The sequence below is a fragment of the Dermacentor silvarum genome, chromosome 4 (assembly GCF_013339745.2).
Source record: "Dermacentor silvarum isolate Dsil-2018 chromosome 4, BIME_Dsil_1.4, whole genome shotgun sequence".
In the NCBI taxonomy this organism is placed as follows: domain Eukaryota; kingdom Metazoa; phylum Arthropoda; class Arachnida; order Ixodida; family Ixodidae; genus Dermacentor; species Dermacentor silvarum.
Window position 1 is genome coordinate 174,936,729 of NC_051157.2, and position 23,624 is coordinate 174,960,352.

Below are 23,624 nucleotides of genomic sequence, written 5' to 3' on the forward strand. Positions count from 1 at the left end.
AATCTCAGCTCGCAACTCCACTTCATCCTCCAGTGGGCGCCTTGACCTATTTAGCTCTGCCCCTATTACCTGTAGTATATTCCTGCCGGCTCGTGTTTTTGCCAATCTTTCCTGTTGCGCAAGCTGCTGAGCTTTTGATAGCAATATGAATTGTAGTAAACATGAGCTGATTAAGTAAGCAGGTGTGCTGCGGCGTAAGTAGACCGACATGAAGAGAGACTCGATGACCACGAGAAGGCGCGTGTGAAACGGTGTTGTTGATGAGAAGCGCTTCCCGTGGGCAGCGCGTGCGAAGGGACACACCTGTAGCGCTGCACTGCCGATCCGGGCAGCATTGCATGTGTTGCGTGCGTTGGAAAATGTGGCCCGACTATTACTAACTGAATGAACAAGCGTGGTGTGAGCGCGCACAAACAAACATGAATAGATCACACTGAATGACTGCAGACAACGACCGTCAAAACTCTGGTAGCAAGCGGATACGCCGCAGCGGCGAAGGTACAGCGGTGAGCACTGTTAGGGTGAACACGCGAGCGCGTGGCCGACGGCACTATCAGCGCCGCGTAACAGCCATCGTTGGAAACATTGCACATGCGCAGCATGTGCTTTGCGAAACACTCTTTCCACCGCGCGCATCACGTCATCGATACGCTTGTTCGTCGTCTGCTAGCCGCATTTTTTGTTCGCTGAGCTGATACCTTCTGCATCTCAAGGTCCATCTGGATTGAAGATTGGCGCGTGAAGGAAAAAAGTGAGTGTAAGAGGGATAATTATTAAACTTTTTATTCAAGAAAATTGCACTTTTGCAATTCAAGTTAAACAAGACCATGAGAACAAATATAAAAACATGAGCAAATCTAATAGCGAGTCATGTGACCACTTACAGCAACGACTGCAGCTATTCTGGACGGTAACGAGTCATAAAGTGATCGAACATATTCCCGATCGGCTTTCAGCCTTTCCCACTCGTTACTGACTTGCGCCCACAACTGGTCCGAAGTCGCGGAATAAAGGGGCTTCCTTGCCAAAGAAGCTTTCAGACGGCCCCACACGTTTTATATCACATTCAGGTCCGCTCCTTTCGGAGGCCATTCCAGTAGCTGCATGTGCTGCTCCGCCTGGAACTCCTTGACAGCCCGCGCCGTGTGTATCGGTGACCGGTCCTGTTGGAACAGGTAATCACCGTCTGGGAATAAACTGCTCGCAAATGGCAACAGCACATTGTTCAAAATGTTGCAGTATTGTTCCGACGATAAGTGTCCACGTATACGTTGCAGGGGCCCTAAACCATATCTTGAAACAGCACCCCACACGTTCACACTCGATCTCCCACTGGCAGAAACACCTTGCACGTTGTCCGGGTCGTTCCTGCGTGGCATTGTGACGTTAACTAAAACAATTGCTTTTCAAAGCAAGAAGTTTGCCTCACCGTGTGCCTGGTAGTCTCCAAACACGCAATCTTTGGTCTTGTCGCGTCGAAAACGTCGACTCATCCGAAAAGATGACGCGACCCCACTCTTCTGATGTCCATGCTTCGTGCAGCTCAGCGAACTGCCGTCGTGCGTCCTTGTTTGCCGCCGTTAGTAGTGGCTTCTGCCCTGCGACGCGACTGCGAAGGCCCGCAGTACGAAGGCGACGTCGAACAGTGGTGTCCGAAACGTCCAAATCCAAGTCCTCGCGTATTGCTGGGGCTGGCAAGAAAGGGTTACAAACAGCAGCTGCAACTATGAGGGCGTCTTCATCGTCTGTGGTAGCTTTAGGGCGGGGCGCGCGGGGTGCATCCTGAATGCGACCTTCATACTTGTAGGCTTGAATTATCCTGTTCACAGTCTTCAGGGGCCTATTAACTAAAGCGCCAATATACCGCTGGGAATAACCTTTCAGGGAAAGATCGACAATTGAGCGCCGTTCATCATCGGGAACCCTAGCGATAATACGATCTGGCGACAGAATGAACGGCTGCGAAAGATGTGTGGTTGTTTTATATGCGGCGTTGCATGCACAACAACTTTGAAGGGAACGAATAGACACGCCCCCATAGATATACAAGTTTTTTTGTCTTGTTCTGTTCAAGCACAGATGTTTAAAGAAATCTTAAAATGCAGGATGCATGGGCTTAGAAAACAAAAATGCGGCTAGCAGACGACGAACAAGTGCATTCATGACGTCATGCGCGCGGTGGAACAATTATTTCGCGGAAGGCGTGATGCGCATGCGCAATGTTTCCAGTGATGACCGTAACGGGGCGCTGACAGTGCCGTCGGCCACGCGCTCGCGTGTTTACCCTAACAGTGCTCACCGCTGTACGTGCGGTCTATCGCTTCAACGGAAACTGAGCGGCGAATGCACGGCGCATAAAGGTCAGAGCCGTGTGGAGAGAAGAGACGGTGCGAGCGAGCAACGAGCGCGGTTGTTGGCAGAGTGGAAGTGCACCCCCCCCCCCCCCCCCCCCGCTCCCTCCGGCGCTGGCTTCCCGCTTCCTTGCTTGCGCGTGGGAGATTCAGTGCGTTCGCTCTCCGTGATAGCGCGCGTCCCCGCACGCTTCCGCTCGGGCATACGGCGCGCGGCGAAGATTTTATCTATAGGGAACCTCACGGCGACGGCGGAAATCCGGTTGAAGTGTCCATATAATTGCTATCGCAATAATAATATAAAAATTTAGTGTAGTAGTTTGCAGAACTAGCGAGGTGCACATGCCTATCTGGCAACATTGGGCTTCTTTTTCTAGCTTTACTGGGTTTACTACACCTTCTGCGAGAGACAAAATTATTTTGTAGCGTTTGCTACACTGGCCTAGCCAAGCCCGTTTCGCGCGGCACATCAAGAGCCGTGCTGCGCATGCGCAAGGATCAGTGATGTCACACGGCTTGCGCACCGGAGCCGGCACCTCTCGCGCACTCCGCCGCCGCCGCGCGCGACTCACCGCCGCCGGTCTGCGCATTCCAGAGGAGTGACGTCGTAGCCGTGGTAGACGCACTGGCGCCAGCGCGCGCTCGCTGTGCAGTCGCCGTCTGACACTGCGCTGGAGGCGCTGCGCTTCTGACTGGCGTTTGCCAGTGTGGCATAGCCATGGAGAAGGCGAGCGCAAATGCTGCTCAACAGCGCAGTAGAACGGAGAAGCTTGACTCATAAGAATAATCTTATCTTAATAATAATCTTCAGAATAAGCTAAGAATAATCAGGTGAACCTTTGCTAACGCTACGTATATCCTGGCATAGCCGAGCTAAGCCACTGCAACTTTTTTTTATGATGAGCCAAGGCGACAGAACAATACGCATTTTCTTATTTTTTTAATACATAATAATTGCTGGCGCCCACTGGTTTTGAGGCTACTCCTTTTCGCCGTAAAGGAGATCGACGAACTCCGCTTCCAGAAAAGACCACTTGTGAAATATAGATTGCTCCCTGTCGTGTGTCTGAGGGCGAAACTCTTTTTTGGGAGATGTCATTTTGCTCAACTTTCGAGTTCCCGTGTGACAGGGGTATTATATGTGAGCGAATGAAGTAGTAACAGACGTGATAAAGACAAGACCATCTCGACAACTCGCAAGCGCGATTACGGCACGACTGCAACAGTGTAGAAATCCATGATTTGGAAGTTGTAATTGTAGCAGGATCATGACCATAATGCTTCTTGCCACAGCAGTGTTAACAGAATGAATTCTCTTTGGAACCTTAGTGGTATCTTGGAACAATTGGTGTAAGCTGTCTATCATACCTAGAAAATGTCTAAAGCCAATACTGACAAACGTACAATGTTTATCTTCTTCTGGCAATGGACTTGCGAAAGATAAGACCACCACGGCACAGCCACAATGGCGACTACGACATGTTGAAGACAGCGACTGATGTCCGTCGGATGCGATTTTAATGCGAAAGCCCTATATGATATGCCTCATGAGTCAGTCGACCTTGAGCGAAAAAGCGCCGGCGACACGAACGGTACAAAAAGGCTTTGGACCGTCGACCTTTGTTAGGAGTCGAACGCTGTTAGCTGAGCACCAGAGGCAATCGGCAAGCCCCTTTAAGTGCACAACACACTCAAACACTGCGGACATGCGCATGGAGGCACCTTCATTGGGCAAGCGATGACAAGAGATGAATTGTGTCGCTGGGCAGCACGCTGTTCATTGCCATGTATCGCGGAGGCTTCGCGCACGCATATCAACTGGCGTATTTTCACTGTGCGGCGTCAATACGGACCCTAGAATACCGCACAGCCATTTTGCAGGGCCAGCCGCTGCTGCCGTCTCTATGGCTAGAGTGTCCTTTCAGTTGGTAAAGCGCCGGCCTTAATAGCCGCCTAAGTGAAGCACCTGTGGTGAACAGCCATGCTGCAGCGCGCTGTTGCCATTCCCCTAATGGACAGGGAATGGACAGATCATTGTCATGACTGACTTTATCGAACAGAGCACTGCAGCGCCCCTGGCGACTGTTCACCGTACGAACTCCCTCGTGCGTGTGACCCTCTAGAATATATCCACTTGTAAGCTTTTTCCTGAATGTCGCCACTCGCGGCAAAAAAGTGTAAAATTTAACAATTTGCGTCTGTCATCACAAATTTATAGCATTCAAACGAAAAACCGATTCATTAAGAAATAAAATGTTCGTTATTTTATTTGTTGTAGTTTAAAGTATTCGATTGAGGGAAAGTGCAGGTGGCAGAATGCACCGCATGTGCCCTGTTCGCATTCGACAGATGATAGGAAGATAATGCCCGAAAGAGGAGGCACGCCCTTGACACGCCCGAGAAAGGCGTGACAAGCGGCTAACGGCCGGCAAGCGGCTAACGGCCGGCAAGTGCTCAGATAGACAGTGCGACAGTGACGGTATTGCTAAATTACGATAATGCGTTTATAACAATACGCGGCGCTGGCGCGTTTTGTTGCGCAGTCTTCTCTGCTTGAAGCGCGGAAGCACTGTGCGCGCAGGGTGCACTAATGTTGTCATACGCGGCTTTATCTCGACATTTCTTTTTGCCTGCTGTTTTTCCACGTTCCGTGCTATCTCCGTTCACTGACTGCCATCGAGGAAACTCGGGTAAAAGTCGTGCGAACGAGAAACTCGGCGCATCCTGCATAGCACCCCAGGTATTGCATGCATGACCTATATGTTGCAGCATTGCTTTGAAAACATTGGTAGCTGTTTCAATTTTGATAATTTGCGATACCTTGTTTAGCAAACGGAGCAGAGTAACCAGTCTTTAACAATCTATAGTGGCGAAACATTTCGTTAGTTTCGATAATGCCGAATAGCTAATTTTCGAATACGAATACAAATAGTTGGTGTGTAATATTCGATTCATGTTCGACACTTCAAGTATTCGCCCACCTCTACTTCTTAAACATTTCTAACCATAATCTGTACTACTTACGTTTAGTAGAAAATATAATAAACAATTTTAGTCGTCACTTCCTGTGATTATCTACGTTTTCTGAAACACATAATTTATTTGGTATTAATATGCAAATAACGTCATTTCAACTGGGCAGTGGCGCTTTCTAGGAGGATGGCGCCATTCTGTAACTATAACAAATATTTTTATAAGACATCATGAGACTACTCGCTTTCGTGTTAAGTGTGCAATCTGTTGTAGTTCACTGTGACAAGAGGAAGCCGGTTTACAAAAGATCTAGTCTGCATGCTCAATTTAATTGAGCAGAAAATAACATGAAGCCTTTCTTCATCAATAGCAAAAATGTCCTATATATGTAGCCGAAATAATTGAGAACTACTGAAAGAAAGGCGCCTTTTTATGGCTGTAGTAAGAGATCATTTTTAACTATTTGCTGTGAACTTCAGTGGTGGCAATAATCTTTACTTTCGTGGAACTACACGTGTCATATACAGAGGCCGGATCTTTAGGCACTAAGAAAGCGCGTTTTAGGCGCCAAAAAGAGCCAGGCAAAGCAACGTTTTAGGCCTCCAACGTCGTAAATATAGGCACAATAAATGTTTACATAAATGCAAATAATTTCAAACGAAGACGTGCGCGACCGGTATCTACAACAGAAAAACAAGAATTGTTATTGTTTATGATGGCACAAAGGTGCCAGCAGTTGAACATAGCCGTACAATTGGCCCATAATACTGCTGGACTAACGATCATTTGACGGAATTCAAAAAGCACACGGCTCATATTCATGTTCCATTGCCACTGTACTCGAGCGTCGCATAAAGTGAAACAAGCATGAAGAAGAATACTTGCAAGCTGGGAATAAAGATTAAAAAAAGCGCTACTTTATGTCCGCCGGACGCAATTAAATTAAAACACAACAAAAACAGACAAATATTAAATGCAAGAGAGACTACAATTTATTAAGAAATTAACATGTTCTTACATGAGGACTGTTAGGTACAACTCTGGCAAATTTATCATATACAATGACATTATCGGAATTGTACAGGCAAATTAAACGTCCCAACACTGCCAAATACACTTCCGCCCATCTGAAGTGCACGTGTTTGAAGAAACCTATTTGGAGAGCACGCGGAACGTAGTCTAAGAATCACTGTGAAGGCTGTGGAAACAATATCAAACTACCACCATCTCCAGATTTTTGGATTCAAAATTGTTCCTTTTGTCACTGAGAATGATCTTGTACGCTGAGAAGGAACGCTTGACGGCAGTGAACACCTTAAAAAGTAAATTGCAAACAAAACAAAAGCCGCGTGCACATCACATTTTCTTTCTTCTTTCGCTCTTTACTCTCCTTACCCCTGACGGCTCTCCGCAGTTTCGCATGCGGGGCGTGCCATTTTACTGCTCCTAGCGGTTGTTTTCCGAAAGTTGGTTGAACGAGATGACTAAGTTGTACCCCATAGAGTTCCGAACAGTCAATGTTGCCCGGTAACATGAATAACGGTCTCTAACTGCACTCGAAAGCAAAACTTGCGGCTAAATAGTGTTCATATAGGCGCCGATATTGAAAATAGGCACTCATAGGCACTTATAGGTATTTAGGCACAGACGCCCAAATAGGCATTTATAGGCACTATAAAAATACTATAAAAGCCCTTCTTATGCTCTAATTCATACTCATATATCAAAATGGGGCGATAGGAGCGCAAGGAACAAAAAAGGCATTTGCCTAAAATCCGGTCTCTAGTCATATATTTATTGTGGCGTTACAAATTTACATTGCTATCGTACAGATTACTGGCTTGATGCGCTTATTTATATTTATATACTTTACAGATAATCCAGACATCAGAGATTACAGGTTGGTGTATGAGAAAGACGGCTGCGATGTCTTCCGGGTGCCTCGTAAACTCAATGGTATGTGCAACTCTGATCCTTATAATGCTAGTGTAGAATTGCTATAGAATCACAGCCGCGACCTTGTGGTCCAGTGTCCGCCTCTGCAGCGAGAGGACGTGGATTCAAAACAACTTAGTGCCGGTTACTCACCGGTTATGCAACCGGGCAGCTTTTTCTCGATGGGTTCCTATCTAAATACATAAAACAGTAAAAATCGTCAGCCACTGCACTGAATTTCAGAAAATTTGTTCTATTTAACAGAAAGAGAATAAATATACTCTTTGTAGACGTGCATTCTGTCAAGATTCCCCCCCAAAAATTGTGGAAGTCAGAACATAAGGAAGCGATTTCCTGTTTTGAACTCTGCAACTGAAAAATAAATATAATACCAGAGTTATATGAACTACAGATATTGCGGCATATAAAGCCGTCAAATTTAATGTGTTGTAGACTACTCCTAAACGTACTACTAATTTGTGACTAGGAATTTTACGTGCATTCGTGAACATTGTAACAATTCCACTTCAGCGGCGAATTCATATATCAATATTTTCTGCTTTAGTAGCACTAACGGAATTCCTTTACGGAATGGCGATATCTGTTTTTTGAGGTTGGATTACAGATGTAGAAAGTTCGTGCCTAAAAGTCTCTGAAGCTAGCCAGTTCTCGCGAATTTCAGTTGAAGCTTCTTGCCTCTAAATGAACATTCTGCATCCCAGAGTCCCTAACGTAAACACTTTATCTAAAATGCAACGAAATAATTCAAATCCGTCTAGTGGTTATCTCAAAAAGCATGTCGGCATTTAAAATTTTTAATGTATTTGATTGAGGCTAGAAGTCGTGCCGTATAGCTTGAACAAAACTTAGAGTGTGTGGCTATAGATTAGCGCCAGATGCTGGCGCTGATCTAGCAAAAGTTGCTTCACCTGTTTACGGCAAAAGCTCCTTCGGTGCTTAGTTATTAGCCAGCAACCGTGAACACTGTACATCGGAGAGGAACATTTCACCAACACGAAAACACAAGCCGGCAATTTCTTGGCGCGCCGATGTACATTTTCGCTTCGTAACATCACATGGCGTCTAGCGCGGTAGCAGCCAAATTGGGGAAGACAGCGCTGGCCGTGTTTATTTTTTTGATCGTGCAGTGCTCCCTGAATTGGTTTCAGTAAAGCGCGAAGCGCTAAGCTACTTGGAATGTATAGCCAACCGAAGAAGGCCGGGGCAGTGCCCTCAAATCTAACTTGCTCTTTTGTGCATTACGCATTCAGACGTCTTCAGCAAAGGTAAATTGTCAGTTTTCCATTCCTTAAGAGAATAGAAAGCATTATCTCATGTATCATCGTCATCATGATCATCATCAGCAGCAGCACGTATTTAAGTCCGCAACAAGACGATGGCCTCTCGCTGCGATCTCCAATTGCCTATGTCTTGCGCTAACTGATTCCAACTTGTGCCCGCAAATTTCCTAACTTCATCACCTCACCTAGTTTTTTGCCACCCTCGACTGCGCTTCCCTTCTCCTGGCAGCCATCCTGTGCCTCTAATGGTGCAACGGTTATCCATCCTACGCATTAGATGGCCTGCCCAGCTCCATTTTCCCGTCTTAGTGTCAATTACATTATTGGCTATCCTCGTTTGCTCTCTGATCCACACCGCTCTTAACGTGAGGCCTAACATTTTTCGTTCCATCGCTATTTGTGGGGTCCTTAACTTGTTCTCGTGCTTCTCTGTTAACCTCCAAATTTCTGTCCCACATGTTACCACCGGTAGAATGCAATTATTGTAACTTTTCTTTTTAAAGACAGTGGTAAGCTCCCAGTCAGGATTTGGCAATGCCTTCCGTATACACTCCAACCCAATTTTATTCTGCTGTAAATTTCCTTCTCTTGATCAGGGTCCCCTGTGGATAATTGACCTAGATAAAATTACACCTTTACAGACTCAAGAGACTGACTGGCAATCCTGAATTCTTGTTCCCTTGCCAGGCAATTGAGCATTACCTTTGTCTTCTGCATATTCATCTTCAATCCAATTCTTACACTTTCTCGATGAAGGTCCTCGATCATTTGCTGTAATTCGTCTCCATTGTTGCTGAATAGGACCATGTCATCTGCAAACCGAAGGTTGCTGAGATATTCGCCGTTGACCCTCACTCCTTAGCCTTCCTAGTCTAAGAGCTTGAAAGTTCTTCTAAGCATGCAGTGAATAGCATTGGAGAGATTGTGTCTGCTTGCCTGACCCCCTTCTTGATAGGTAAGTTTCTACTTTTCTTGTGGATAACCAATGTAGCTGTGGAATCTTTGTAGATATTTCCGAAGATATTCACGTATGCCTGCTGTACTCCTTGATTACGCAATGCCTCCCTGACTGCTGGCATCTCTACTGAATCAAATGCCTTTTCATAATAAATTAACGCCATATAGAGAGGTTGATCGTACTCCGCGGATTTCTGGATTACCTATATTAATAACACGTGTGTGATTCATCGTAGAATATGCCTTCCTGAAGCTAGCCTGTTCTCTTGATTGATTGAAGTCAAGTGTTGCCCTGGCTCTACTGGAAATTACGTTGGTGAATATCTTATAGAATACTGAAAGCAATCTAATGGGTCAATATTTCTTCAATTCTCTAACGTCTCCCTTCTTATGGATCAGTGTATTGTAGGCATTCTTCCAGTCCTCTGGCACACTTGTAGTCGTGAAGCATTGCGTATAAAGGGCGGCAAGCTTTTCAAGCATGATATCTCCTGCGTCGTTTATTAAATTCACTGTTATTACATCTTATCCAGCTGCTTTTCCACGGGTCATGTTTTGCAAGGTCCTTCTAACTTCATCGCTAGTTATAGAAGGAGGCGGTGTATCCTGTTCATCACTATTTCGAAAGAAAGTAGCTTGGCTGCACTGGGAACTGTACAGGTCAGTGGAGAATTCTTCCGCTGATTTTACTACACTATCGAAATTGTTGATGACATCACCTTGCTTATCTTTCATTACCCTGCTTATTGTATAATGACGCACTATTTCCGACAGCGAGTCAGATAGCAGTCACTCAACTAAGGGGTACCTGCAGTGTCGTTGCATGAGAGAAAAAAGTGTACCGCGTACGGAAGTCCCCAGCATGCACGGCGTGTACATAGCATGGACGGAGCAGATGAGCCGATTACAGCAAATGTGTTGCCTTTTGGCACATCAAATGAAGCGACCAAAAGCTTAAGTAGGTCCAAAAAATTGAGAACATGCAGGAGAGCAGCGTATTTCTAAAGTCATGTCACTAAATTAGCTTTATTTATGCGTAAGCCTTAAACGGCCCATTGAGCGCAAACTCTGGCGTCTGTAGTCTGTAGCAGAGAAACGGCCCCTGAATTCGAATTGGCTGCGACGGCTCGTCACAAGCGCACCTCGACGATGTAGAGCGGGGAGTCGCGCTGATTCGCTGATTCGGGTGTTGCGTGAGGAGAGAGGGCATTGCCGCGATGCCACGTCACCCTCACTCTCGGAAGCTGACATGCGGTCCATATCTTTCTCAACCCCACTGGGCTTCGCTACTGCGTGCGCCGCCTGCCTTCGTACCCGTTGCTTCTTCCTCGGTCTCTCGTCAGGCAGGATGTCGGTGCCATGCGGCGTTGGCACCGCAGGCTGCTGCTGCTTGCTAGCTCGGGCAGCACGTACAGCTATAGTACATTACTCGCAGCGCCAAACTCGAAAGACCGCTCAGCGGTATTCAATTGCAAATTATTGCTTGCTCATTCACAACTCATAAAGCGTGCGTAGGTGCCCTCGGATTTTGTTTTGTAGTTTCCAAAGATAGAGCCAAATATACATCATGCATTGAACTTTTGGGTGCCGATAGAGAACATAGCAACGCTGTATTTCCAGAAGTGAAACTAGCCCAGCTGTCTTTTCAGTGGTCCAGCTTCTACTTGACGTCGATCAAACCTTCTCGCTTTAGCGTGGCTGTCACAATACATACTGTTCATACGCCCCATTCTCAACCCCTACTCACAAGAAAGACATTGTCCTTCATCGAGTTCAAGTAGTCGTTATACGGCTTTCAAGTTTTAGGGTGTTATTTTAGGAAAATTGCAGGTGGAAATTGGAGTCAGCTAGCACAAAACAGGGACAATAGGAGATCGCAGCGTGAGGCCTTCCTCGTGCAGTAGACATAAAAATCGGCCGATGATGATGTGAGGTTATCCGATCGTATTGCTTCGAGTACCTTGCACAGTCTTGCAAGATGCTGCGTAAAGCGGTTTGAAAACACGATTGCATCATCGAAGTAACGAGACAAATGTTTCACTGCAACTCGGCTAGTCTAGTGTCCATCATTCATGAGAAAGTACCGCGCAGCGTAGCGTAAACCAAAAAACGCTCTCTATATATTCCTAATAACCATCCGGGCAGAAGAAGGCAGTTTTATATAAGGTGCTGCTCATTCGCTGCAAATAAAAATAGCTGTTCTCTGCAGAGCGCCTGCGCAACGTTGGCCAAGCTATTAAAAAATTAAAAAATCACCAGCCTGTCGACGAAATGGAGGTAAGCGAAGCTTGTTGTGTGTGTATCTGGCCTTCGTCAGGGTAACGTAAAGTTCACGACTTGTCACGGTAATATAACATAAACGTTTAATAAATAAATGTATTCATCGAGGGAAGGAAATTGTACAACGCAACGGAAGGAAAAGTTGCACGAAAGGGAAACCAAAGTAAAAGGACAAGGAACGAAAAGTACCACGAAAGGGAATGAAAAGTAGTAGGAAAGGGAAGGGAAAGTAGTAGGTCAAGTACACAAAAGACAACCTTCGCTTACCCTCATTTTCTCGACAGGGGAAGGGCTGGTGATTTTCCTTTTCTCTCTCTCTCTCTTTCGTTCTTTTTTTCTTTATCACGTTCTTTCTTTCTCTCTTTCTCTATCTCTTTCTTTCCCTATCTCACTTTCTCTCTCTTTCTTTCTCTCTCTGTTTATTTCTTTCTTTCCTTCTCTCTTTCTCTCTCTGTTGTCCCTGGTATGTGCCATTGAGCTTGGACCCTTTCTGCACTATCGCCAAGATCGGTCCACTTTTCAGCGTGACACCGCCACCACCACCTTCACTGAAATTTGTGAGCCTATAAAGCTTCGCTTAAAAAAAAACAAAAAACTAGTGCAACCTATACAATTTTGAGACCGACGGTCTTCGGTTATCAGTCGTCCTCCACCAAGACGATAACATTGTTTACGATTTGCTTGAGTCACATTTTCCATTTTATGAATTCAGGGGGTGACTTCCCCCGAGAAACAGTATAGAGGGTACTATTTAACCGTTTTCAGAGCGGTGTATCCTGCGCAATTGTGTTTTCTGGGCTTAAATTAAAGTGTGTGAAAGACAAATATCGCCACATGGCTAGTGCCCGGGCGGAGTGATACCAGTGGCCACAAAAGCGAGTTAAAAGTACTTCTCTGATCGCCTTACTTAGCAAGCGTCAGGAGAATACGTAAGCTGTGATCTTCACGTGGAATACGCTGCTCGCGATAAGCGGGAGCCAACAAAAACACCGATAGCTTGCTGCATCCAGACATTAGCTGCACAAGGCATTTCCCACATGCCTGTGTTCAATTTCTCTGTTCTATTGAAAAAGAATGGGTTAAACAAGCGACAAAATACTATCTAGAACCCGTTAGAAGCTCATTAAAAGACAGATGACATGCCACTGTTTATTGTCCAAGGGCCAAATGGTTTCATATTATTAGGCAACTCCCACTTATACATACAGCCAGGCTTACAGGCGCCTTTCTTAGAGACAGAGAAAGAACAAGCTAAGAGAAAGATTTTATTTGCATGAAATGCAGAGAGGTCGATATGATCGGGTGCTCTCTAGTCTGCTAATCGGCACCCTGGAAGAGTTAGTGAAACTAAGGGTTGAATAACGAGAATAGGGGGAGTGGATGCTTATGTACATTATGCTGCTGAATCCCGACTAAGGCCGCTGTGTCACGCGGTAACTTCAACAAGGCTTCCATTGTTTGCCTCGCAGTTGAAAATCCGGTCATGGGCTTAGAAAAGCGCCCTCTGACAGTGGCTGCCTGCTAATGCTGGCTAGGAAACTGTCCAGAGTCCGTCGCTCTGGTAAATATGAAGATTGAGCAATGGCAGCCTACATGCCAAATAGTGGTTCAAACAGAGCGTATCAATGCATCCTCGCTTACGTTAAAGCGGTCGGGAGAAAAACTTGGAGCACGCTTCCGCTTTCTTCTAGTTACCGAGGGTTTGCGTGCCAAAACCAGTTCTGATTATGAGGCACGCTGTAGTGGATGGCTCCGGATGAATTTCGACCACCTGGGGTTCTTTAACGTCCACTACAACGCAAGCACACGGGCGTTTTTCCATTTCGCCTCCATCGGAATGCAGCCGCCGCGGCTTGGATCCCGCTTAATCTTCACTTTTAAGAGTGGAACGCAAGAGCATTTGAAGATCCCTGACTGCTTCTCACACTTCCCGGCAAACTGCAGCTTATGTAACGGTAGTGTTTACCTGCAAACGCTAGCGGCGAACGCTATGCTCGAAGGCAAGCTTCCTGGTAGAAACGCGGCCTCTTTCGGCCGATCCCGGAGGTCGTGCACCGCCGCGCCAAAAAAATGGCATCATTTTCAGGTTTCTGTTGATGTCGCGCCCTTTTGTTATTTCAGTCACTAAGATTTAACATAAAATGCATTCACTGTCGGCATTTTGTTTCATCTCATTTGTTTGTGGGCTGTCATTCTCAAAATTCCCAGGAATATTTTTCTCAAAAGTGTAAAGGCAAGGTACGTACAACTTTACCGATAGAACGGTGTGGAAATATAACATGCATATACCGCATGTCTTATAGAAAAGCGTGGCATATACATATACCTAAACATATGCGGTAATTTTCGTTCACGGACAACTCCGCCGACGCCGACACCGAATTTTATGTGACAGGGGTCAATTACACTATCGTGTTAAAATTTACTATTGCGCTTCACACGAGTAAGTGTTGCGATGGTACTGCGCAAATTGCCGGCATTGAGCGTGTTGCAAAGGTCTCGCGACAAAAACTGTTCTCGAGCACAGTAACATTTATATCCAAACAATACTTTGTGACGCTACATTTTCTAGCTCTTTCTAAAGAAATCTCAAGTTTCGGCTGATGAGTGTAATTGTCCTGGTAAAAGGAGACAGACATAACTCACAAGTAATAACAAAAACACCACGAATGCACAAGCAAAAGGGCGTGAATACAAGATAAAAATTTATAGAAGCATAGACAAGGTTATGTGTGGTGGACAACAAAGAACAACGTCTGTAGGCATGGGGGACCCGCACTTATTTCAGATTTTTAATGGATGTGGGCCCTGTACGAGGCTGGCTTCAATGCACTATACCAATTGTAAAAGCTTCTGCTGTGGCTTGGAAGAAACTAGACAGAAGGCTAAGGGCTAAATAATAAACATATTGCATCATTAGGCACCTAAAAAATTTGTGTCATGTGTAAGCGGTGTCGCACACGAAGTGCCCAGGTCCTCCTGCATTATTTAAACAGGTCAGACGGGGCGCCATTTAAACGCACTGATAAAGGGCCATAAGAAAGCTTAACCACATAAAATTCACCTTCTCCAGCTCAACACCTGCTAGTTTTGTAAATATGTAGTTTTGTAAGTAGTGTAGGGTCGCGTGATTGCGCGAATTTTTATTCATTTTCTAAATTTGTTTCTTCTATCACCTTTTATTCCCTTTACCCCTTTCCCCGGTCAAGGGTAGCCAGCCGGTATTTAGACTGGCTAACCTCCTTGTCTTTCTTTCTCCCTCACTTTGGCACTTTGGTGGCACTTTGGCGAATTAATTGATGGAACAACTTTTATTTGGAACGCCTGCTAAAGTTGCATTTCTGTCGCTTGGTTGATATTCTCATGCAGTGGTTTGACATTACTAGAACCTTACCCTATTGGTGACATTTTTTAACGCTCTACCTTTTGTTTTATTTTTCCCGACTTACACCTTCGCAAAAACGGTCTCCTTATGTTAATTTTGGTGTCTCTGCCGTTATTACTGGTTCCTTTCAATACGTGCCTCTTTCAAAGCAACCTTCATTGGATATAAGCGCTGGGATTCAATTTGATTGCCCATCAATTCAATTCAATTCAATTTGACGCCTATCTTTGTCACGTTACCCCTACTGCGTTATGAATTCGTAGAAAATTGTTGAAATATGTCTTGCTGGTAATGGCTCAATTATTGTAGCTGGCACTGTTACAGAACAGCCGAAGCAGTCGCGCACTTGGATGACCTGAAATAGCGAATTAAATTAGCGCAATCGTGCATGCAGTTGTAGAACTGAAAGAGGAGTGACTTGGCAGATATTCAAACTGTGGATTGCGTGATAAATACGGATAGAAGTTGAAGGTACGGAAGACGTGAACTCTCTGGTGGTCCGCGCTATCCTGTGCGTATGGTTGATGCAATTCGATATGTACCTATGCCGTCGCGGGTTTACGAAAACGCTTTAGTGCGTCACGCTTACGTTTTATAGCGCGCTCAGTATGTTACAGAGGGAAATTGGTAAAAATGGACCTCCCAAATTTCATAAACTGGGGTATGCATAAACAGTGGAATGAAAATAGCACCGGGAAACTAGACACTGTAACACACATACCAGAACATTTCAGTGATAATTCGTGCATATTCTGGCATGCTGATGTATGGATAATCCTTATTTTGTCATAAGTTGTCGGTATAGGTTGGAATACCGGTATGTTGAATCGAGATTGTGTGTCATCCCTGTACTACGACAAAGTCAACGTAGCATGCTCCACATAAATGTTTTAAATAACTACTATATATATTTTAAGTAAGTCAAGAATGATAAGTGGCAACTAGTGTATATATATGCAGATAGCCAATCGAGCCTTTACGGCAAAGAGATTGGGAGTACATACAAACTTTTTTCATCAAGTGAGACAAAGTTACCTCATAGGCAATGCAAGGAACTGACAACGAATGATATTTAGTGAAAATATGCTACGTTTGGCCACACTTGCTTTATTTTTATTCCTTCTCGTTAGGCTAATCATGGTTACTTTTGTTTCATTGTCCAGGAAAGGGATGCATGGTTCTCCTCACCGATTCCGTGGTAGTCAATGGAATGGATAAGAATTGTAAAAGTATATATGGCCACGCCTGCGGGGCTAGCCCCCAATTACAGATAGTGTTTAAAGATTCTTGCAAAAATACATGAATGTGTTGATGAATAAATAAATCACTAAAGAACGTTTGTTTTCTTCCTTTGCTTGTCAAACGTGAGATCCTGTTTATTACTTTTACTTAACGAACTTGAAGTAGGTGAAACCGTATAGGGCAATGTGGCGCCGTAAAAAATAGCGGCGTGTTATTCTCGCGTGCGCACGTCAATATACGTAAATATTAAGTTTTCAGGCATCTAAAATCTGTAGCTACGTAAAGCTACACATATATCTTTAATTTGTGAACTGGCACATCTATGCGTTTTCAACGAGAGTAAATCTGTTCGCAATGTGTGAGAAAATTCCGGCACAACCCTTCTCACCAAAAATGTTGTCGGTAGGGCGATAATCATTTAAGCAATCTGTAGCGACACACCATATTGCTACGCAGAAAAAAGAATCACGTATGAGGTGTGTATGCACCTGGGAGCCTATCCGGCGTTAACTTATGGACTAGCTTCGCCGTCTAGCGGCGTCACCGAGAAGTCCACGCGTGGTGACATGTGCATATATTTTGAGCAAAATATTAATCCTTGATCTTCTTCACCTGTACATAATCATTATCACTGTGCGCGTCGTCTTCGTTCAGCGCGTGGCTCAGCCAAATAAAGGCGACGAGACAACAGCTGTGCTGCTGCCTTACAAAGTGGTGGAGATTGCTTTCGATCCCCTAGTCCTCTACGACGTCGAGTTCCACTGGAACTTCGTTCGGGTCGCCGTTTGATCCGCCTGTCCACTGCCATGACCCAAGTACCGCAACCCGGAGTCTCCGGCATCACCCCGCTGCCCCCCAAGCAGCCGCCTCCGTATGGACTGTTACCGCCCTGCAGCGTGACCCCACTATATTCTCTGGCCTCCCGCGCGACGACGTCGAGGACTGGCTGGAGAACTATGACCGCTTGAGTGAGTACAACCACTGGGACGACACTCAGAAACATCGCCACGTCGCCTTCTACCTGTCTCATGTCGCGAAGACGTGGTTCTTTAACCATGAGAGGGCTTTGCCCGATTGTACCACCTTCCAGCACCAAGTCCGGAAGATTTTCGGAACGCCATCCATCCGTTCTGAAGTTTCAAAGCGGCAGCTCGATGTGCGCATGCAACAACCAGGGGCGACGTACACTTCGTACACCGAAGACGTACTTTCCCTTTGCCGCCGCGTCGACGCGGCAATGAGCGAGACCGATCGCGTTCGACGCATTTTAAAAGGCATTGGACACGTTGAGTTTAACGCACTAGCTGTTAAAAACCCCACCAGCGTAGACGATGTCATCGCGACCTGCCAGCATCTGGGTACCCTACAAGCCATCCGGTTACAGCCAGACGTCTGTGACACGCGACCTTCTTCGGATGCCGATTTGCGCACGTTGATTCGGGCTCTGATCCGCGAAGAGCTTCAAGCACAAGGCCTGTCGTGCTCTGCTGTTCCTCCAGCTCACTCTACGTCCACTGGGCTACGAGACATCATCAAAGACGAGCTGTCTTCCTTGGTTTCCGCTGTACGCCCTGACCCTCCGACACCGCCAAATCCGCCACTCACGTAAGCCCAAGTTGCTGCCATGCAACCTTCCGTCGCTCAGCGTGCCCTTCCGGTTCCTCAGAACGACGTCGCAGCCTTTACACCACATGCACCTGCTCCTGCATTTTACGCCTCCTGGCGTTCCTCCCGCCCAATATGTTATTATTGTGGCATTCGAGGCCACATCTCGCGGTTTTGTCGAAAGCGCCAGCAGGACGAACGCCGCGGCTACGATGCTTACGAGAGGGATCTGGTGTCCTTTCCGAGCCAATACCAGCGCCGCCCTTCAACACGTTCCTTCTCCCCACCCGCTCCACCCGACGCTCCTCGAAACTACCGTCCAGGACGCCGCCGCTCTCCTGGCCCTCTCCGACGCTCAACATCGCCACTCCAGCCAGTCACCCATACCGACTACCACTCGGAAAACTAGATGGTGCAGTTTTTGGAGGGAAAGCTGCATCGCTCGGACAAACAACACCTCCTGGGAGCCCGGCCAATTTGTTATTAGTGTATGCTGAAGGTGTGCCTGTTCGAGCATTAGTTGATACGGAAGCCGCTATTTCTATTATTCATGCCGATTTGTGCTCCCGTCTACGCAAGGTCACTACACCTTACCATGGTACTCCTTTACGTTGCGCGAATAACCTTACGATATGGCCATCGGCACCGTGTACCGTTCGAGCTTTAGGGGCGAAACTCCTTAGTGTGTGGGTCTGTCCCTCGTCCGTAGTATGTAGTAGTAGTAGTCGTCGTCGTAGTAGTAGTAGGTAACCATGTCTACTTTTATGAAAAAAAAAATTCCGAAAGCTGTGTCCGTAGCGCGGAATCGAACCAGGGACCCCTCGCTTCCGAACGCGCGGCGCTAACCACTACGCCACGAAGCGCACATGGACACACGCACCACGATGACAATAAATAACGAACATTAACGGCCCGTGTAAGAAGCTGGTGTAAGACGCTGTGGCCTCTCCGCCTTACCCCCGTATTCATAAACGCTCCTCGACTTGAACTTGACTTGCCACCGCCTTGGGCAGCGCGTTCGAAACGCGTTGAAGGCGGTGGCAAGTAAAGTTCAAGTCGAGGAGCGTTTATGAATACGGGGGTTATACTCTCTCAGCAGTCATGTGATGGCGTCGGCAAACGCGGTGCACGTTCCGGCATGTGTAAACGGCTGCGTAAGACGCTGTGGCCTCTCCCCCTTACTAGAGAGTACTGCACGTTTCTAACGCGTTTGTGCTAGCGTCCCCTTAAGCGGGAGATGGTGCAATTATAATGAAGGGCGCTGTTATAAAATATGAATGACGTTACATATGACGCAGTGTCATTGGTGGAAGTCAATCGTTCGAATTAGTGCGGCGACGTACGCTAGGGGAGCGTTGTAATAAAACCCGCTCGCTGTTGGCGCGCTTTCACTTTCGCTCGGAGTCACCGGATGGCGGCAAACAAGGCCACAAGGCTGCGGAGCGGCGAGCGCGCAAGGCGGCGGCAGCGCGCGCTCGCAGACAGAATCCCGAGGTGCGAGCCCGTGATGCAGAAGCGCGTCGTGAAGCTGCGCGACGCCGCCGCCAAGATCCTGCCGTACGAGAGCGGGAGGCCGAAGCGGCACGGCAGCGGCGCGAAGATGCTGCTTCACCCACTCATCATCATTCACCCCGTGGATATGCTGTGATTTTTTTATTGATGGGATTCGCCACCATATTTCGTTCGCAGTGCTGACTTCCTGCGCTTATATGCTCATTCTTGGTTGGGACTTTCTTTCTGCCGCTGCCGCTTTCATCTCTTGCCGACAACGCCTTGTCCACATGCGCGAGACCGATGACACCGACAAGGGGCCTCAGTCCCGCCACCGTCTGCGAACCGTAGCCGATTGTGTGGTCCCACCTGGCCACGAGCAACTTCTTGTGATTGCTTCCGACGTAATTGACAATGGCGATGTTCTAGTCGCCCCATCAGCCCGTTGCCTCTCCAAAGGAACTGCACTAGCGTCGAGTCTCGTTCGATTCATCAACGGCACGGCCCTTCTCACAGTACTGAACGTCACAAATGAGCCGATTTTGCTTCCCAAAGGTGCTGTCGTGGTTTGCGGTGTGGACACACAGCCTGTCTCGGTGATGGCTTCGAGTACTGGTACTGCAGAACCACGCCCACCTGCAGCTGCTCCTGCTACTGCTCTCGCCAGCGCAATCAGTACGGATCTTACTCCGCAGCAAGCACATCAACTACTGGCCTTGTTGTCGAAACATAAATCTTCCTTCGACGTACACTCACCTCTCTTGGGACAGACTTCAGCGGCAACTCATCGCATACACGCCGATGGAAGTTCTATTGTCCGCCGTCGACCATATCGCGTCTCTTCCGCCGAACGCGAGATAATCGACAAGCACGTTGCCGACATGCTCGAGCGAAATATCATCCGCCCCTCCGCCAGCCTTTGGTCGTCACCCGTCGTTTTGGCGCGCAAGAAAGATGGCTCAGTGCGATTTTGTGTTGATTACCGTGCCTTGAATAAAATAACCCGAAAAGACGTATATCCTTTGCTTCGCATTTACGACGCCTTAGATTCATTGCAAGGCGCGGAATACTTTTCCAGTCTTGACTTACGCTCGGGTTATTGGCAAATTCCGATGCATGAGGCCGACAAAGAAAAAACTGCCTTTGCAACACCTGATGTACTGTACGAATTTAACGTCATGCCTTTTGGCCTCTGCAATGCACCAGCAACCTTCGAACGAATGATGGACACTGTTCTGCGGGGCCTTAAGTGGAAGTCTTGTTTGTGCTACCTTGACGACATAGTCATATTTTCTTCAACCTTCCAACTCCACTTGCAGCGCCTCGATGAAGTTCTGACGTGTCTCTCTGCTGCTGGTCTTCAGCTGAATACCAAAAAGTGCCACTTTGCCAGCAAGACTATTAAAGTACTGGGCCACCTCGTAAGCAAAGACAGCATTCGGCCTGACCCCGAAAAGATTACCGCCGTCCTCCGCTTTCCGAGGCCCCAACGCTCCAAAGAACTTCGCAGCTTTCTTGACCTGGCTTCTTACTTCCGGCGCTTCATACGTGACTTCGCTACCATCGCGGCTCCGCTTCACCGACTCCTTCCTTTAGGAACTCCATACGTATGGTCAGGCGAGTGCCAAGCGGCTTTTGGCACTTTAAAGCGTGCCCTCACGTCTGAGCCAGTGCTTTGTCATTTCGATGAGTTCGCACCCACTCTACTCCATACTGATGCCAGCAGCCATGAAATCGGCGCTGTTCTTTTGCAACGGCAACGTTTTGAGGAACGCGTGGTCGCATACGCAAGTCGGACGCTAACATCGGCCGAGAAAAATTATACAATCACTGAGCAGGAGTGCCTCGCCGTTGTTTGGCTCATCCAAAAATTCCGACCGTATTTACACGGCCGCCACTTTACGGTCGTGACCGACCACCACGGCTTATGCTGGTTGTCGACGTTAAAGAATTTATCTGGCCGTTTAGGTCGCTGGATACTTCGTCTGAAAGAATATGACTTCGACGTCACGTACAAATCCGGCAAGAAACCCAACGATGCAGATGCTCTCAGCCGCTGTCCGTTACCACCGCAGTCCGACGTTCCTGGCCTGCCTCCATCCGTGACCGAGCCTGTAAACGCGTCCTCTGCAGTTCTTTCACTCGCCGCTCTCAACGGTCTTCCTTCTTTCCACCCTGAGACGTTCACGTCCCACCAACGCCATGACGCTTACTGCCACTCAATTATGGAACGCCTTCACAGCTCATCTCGTCCTCCTAACGCGCGAGCCCGTCGCCAGTTACAGAACTTCAAGTGTGAAAACTCAATCCTCTACCGGTATGTCTTCCACCGCGAAGGACAGAGTTGGGTTCCTGTCGCTCCGCGATCACTCAGGGAACAGATATTGAAGACATTTCACGATCATCCCACGGCTGGACATCTCGGCTTTCACAAGACCTATGAACGCATCCGCAGTCGTTTTTCCTGGCCTGGACTTGCCACCTGCGTAGCGAAATACGTTGCTTCTTGCTCGCTCTGCCAGCACCGCAAACGGCCCACTTCACCTCCGGCTGGACTGCTGCAACCTCTTCCCTGTCCTGACGCTTCATTCGCAGTCATCGGGATTGACCTCTACGGACCGCTGCCATTATCAGCTAGCGGCAAGAGATGGGTCGTCACTGCAGTTGACCACTTGACCAGGTACGCCGAAACAGCTGCGCTACCTTCAGGATCCGCGGAGGAGATTGCGAATTTCTTCCTGGAAGCCATCTTTATACGACATGAAGCGCCACGCGTCCTTTTCAGTGACCGTGGCAAGGCGTTTCTGTCGAAGCTACTCGAGGACGTCCTCCGCACATGCAACACCATCCATAAGACGACTACCAGCTACCATCCTCAGTCTAATGGCCTCACAGAGCACTTCCATCGAACTCTCTCTGACATGATCTCCATGTACATCAACGCTGACCACACCAACTGGGATACCATCCTGCCATTCGTGACCTTTGCCTACAACACCGCTCGACAGCGCACTACTGGCTACTCACCATTCTTTCTAGTTTACGGGCGTCAACCGACCTCTCTCCTCGACGTCTTTTTTTGATGCCCCCGTGAAATCGTCGGCGTCAGTGAGTGAGCAGTTAATATCTCGCCTTGCCGCGTGTCGCCATCGCGCCCGCCTTAACACCGAGGCAAGTCAACAGGATAGGAAGACTCGCTACGATGCATTTCACCGCGTCGTTCAGTTCAGCCCCGGCGATGAAGTGTTATTGTGGACACCCACTCGAGTTCCTGGCCTGTGCGAAAAGTTTCAGTCGCGTTTTGTAGGGCCCTACACTGTTGTAGAGCAAACTTCGCCCCCCTTCACTCCCGTTGTCACGCCTTCCGATGGCCGCTACCGTGGCACAGAAATTGTCCACGTTTCGCGCCTAATGCCATTCCAACGACGTACCGCACCGCTATAACCAGCGGCCAGGTTGGCCGCTCCCGTGCGAGGGGGTAATTAGTGTGAGCAAAATAATAATCCTTCATCTTCTTCACCTGTACATAATGATCATCACTGTGCGCGTCGTCTTCGTTCAGCGCGTGACTCAGCCAAATAAAGGCGACGAGACAACAGCTGTGCTGCTGCCTTACAATATATTCAGCCAAATATCACCTGGGCTCGATTCCGCCAAGCGCCACATTAATTTTAAATTATTTTGTCAATTACGAGGCAGCCCCACGGCCCATACCAAGTGACCAAAGTCGGCGCCAAAAAGGTTTCTTGAAGAGCGGCACTTAATAACACATACCCGGCGACCTAATTTGGCGCGAAACATGTTCATTGAAGAACGACGCACGCCATGTTGCACATACCAAGTGACGCATATGGAGTGACCCAAGTAGGTGTGACAGAGGTTCATTTCAGAGCGGCACATACCCGGTTGCACATGCCGCAGTAATCCAAATTGACATTAAAGCATTTGATTGCGGCGTGGCACATACCTAACATTGCAAAAAGAGATTTAGCCAGTCTATAGACTCTATATGGTCCATGCAGTATAGGATTAGTCCATATACTTACAATCAACAATATCGATAAAAAATGCGCGGATATGCCTATAATGAGCCTAAAGAGACTC

At 47.4% G+C, this 23,624-nt stretch overlaps 1 protein-coding gene across 2 annotated transcripts in view; it reads left to right on the forward strand.

The window, feature by feature from the left end:
* Positions 1-16,517, forward strand: part of LOC119450777 (uncharacterized) — a 41,014-nt gene extending 24,497 nt beyond the window's left edge. The window contains exons 4-6 of one of the 2 annotated variants that reach the window (XM_049666221.1): positions 7,200-7,280; positions 8,408-8,545; positions 16,346-16,517. In XM_049666221.1, coding sequence (XP_049522178.1) covers positions 7,200-7,280; positions 8,408-8,502 — 176 coding nt within the window. In that variant the 3' untranslated portion in view covers positions 8,503-8,545; positions 16,346-16,517. The remainder of the gene's footprint in view (positions 1-7,199; positions 7,281-8,407; positions 8,546-16,345) is intronic. The other variant, XM_049666220.1, reaches the window with a different exon arrangement.
* Positions 16,518-23,624: the final 7,107 nt, after the last annotated feature.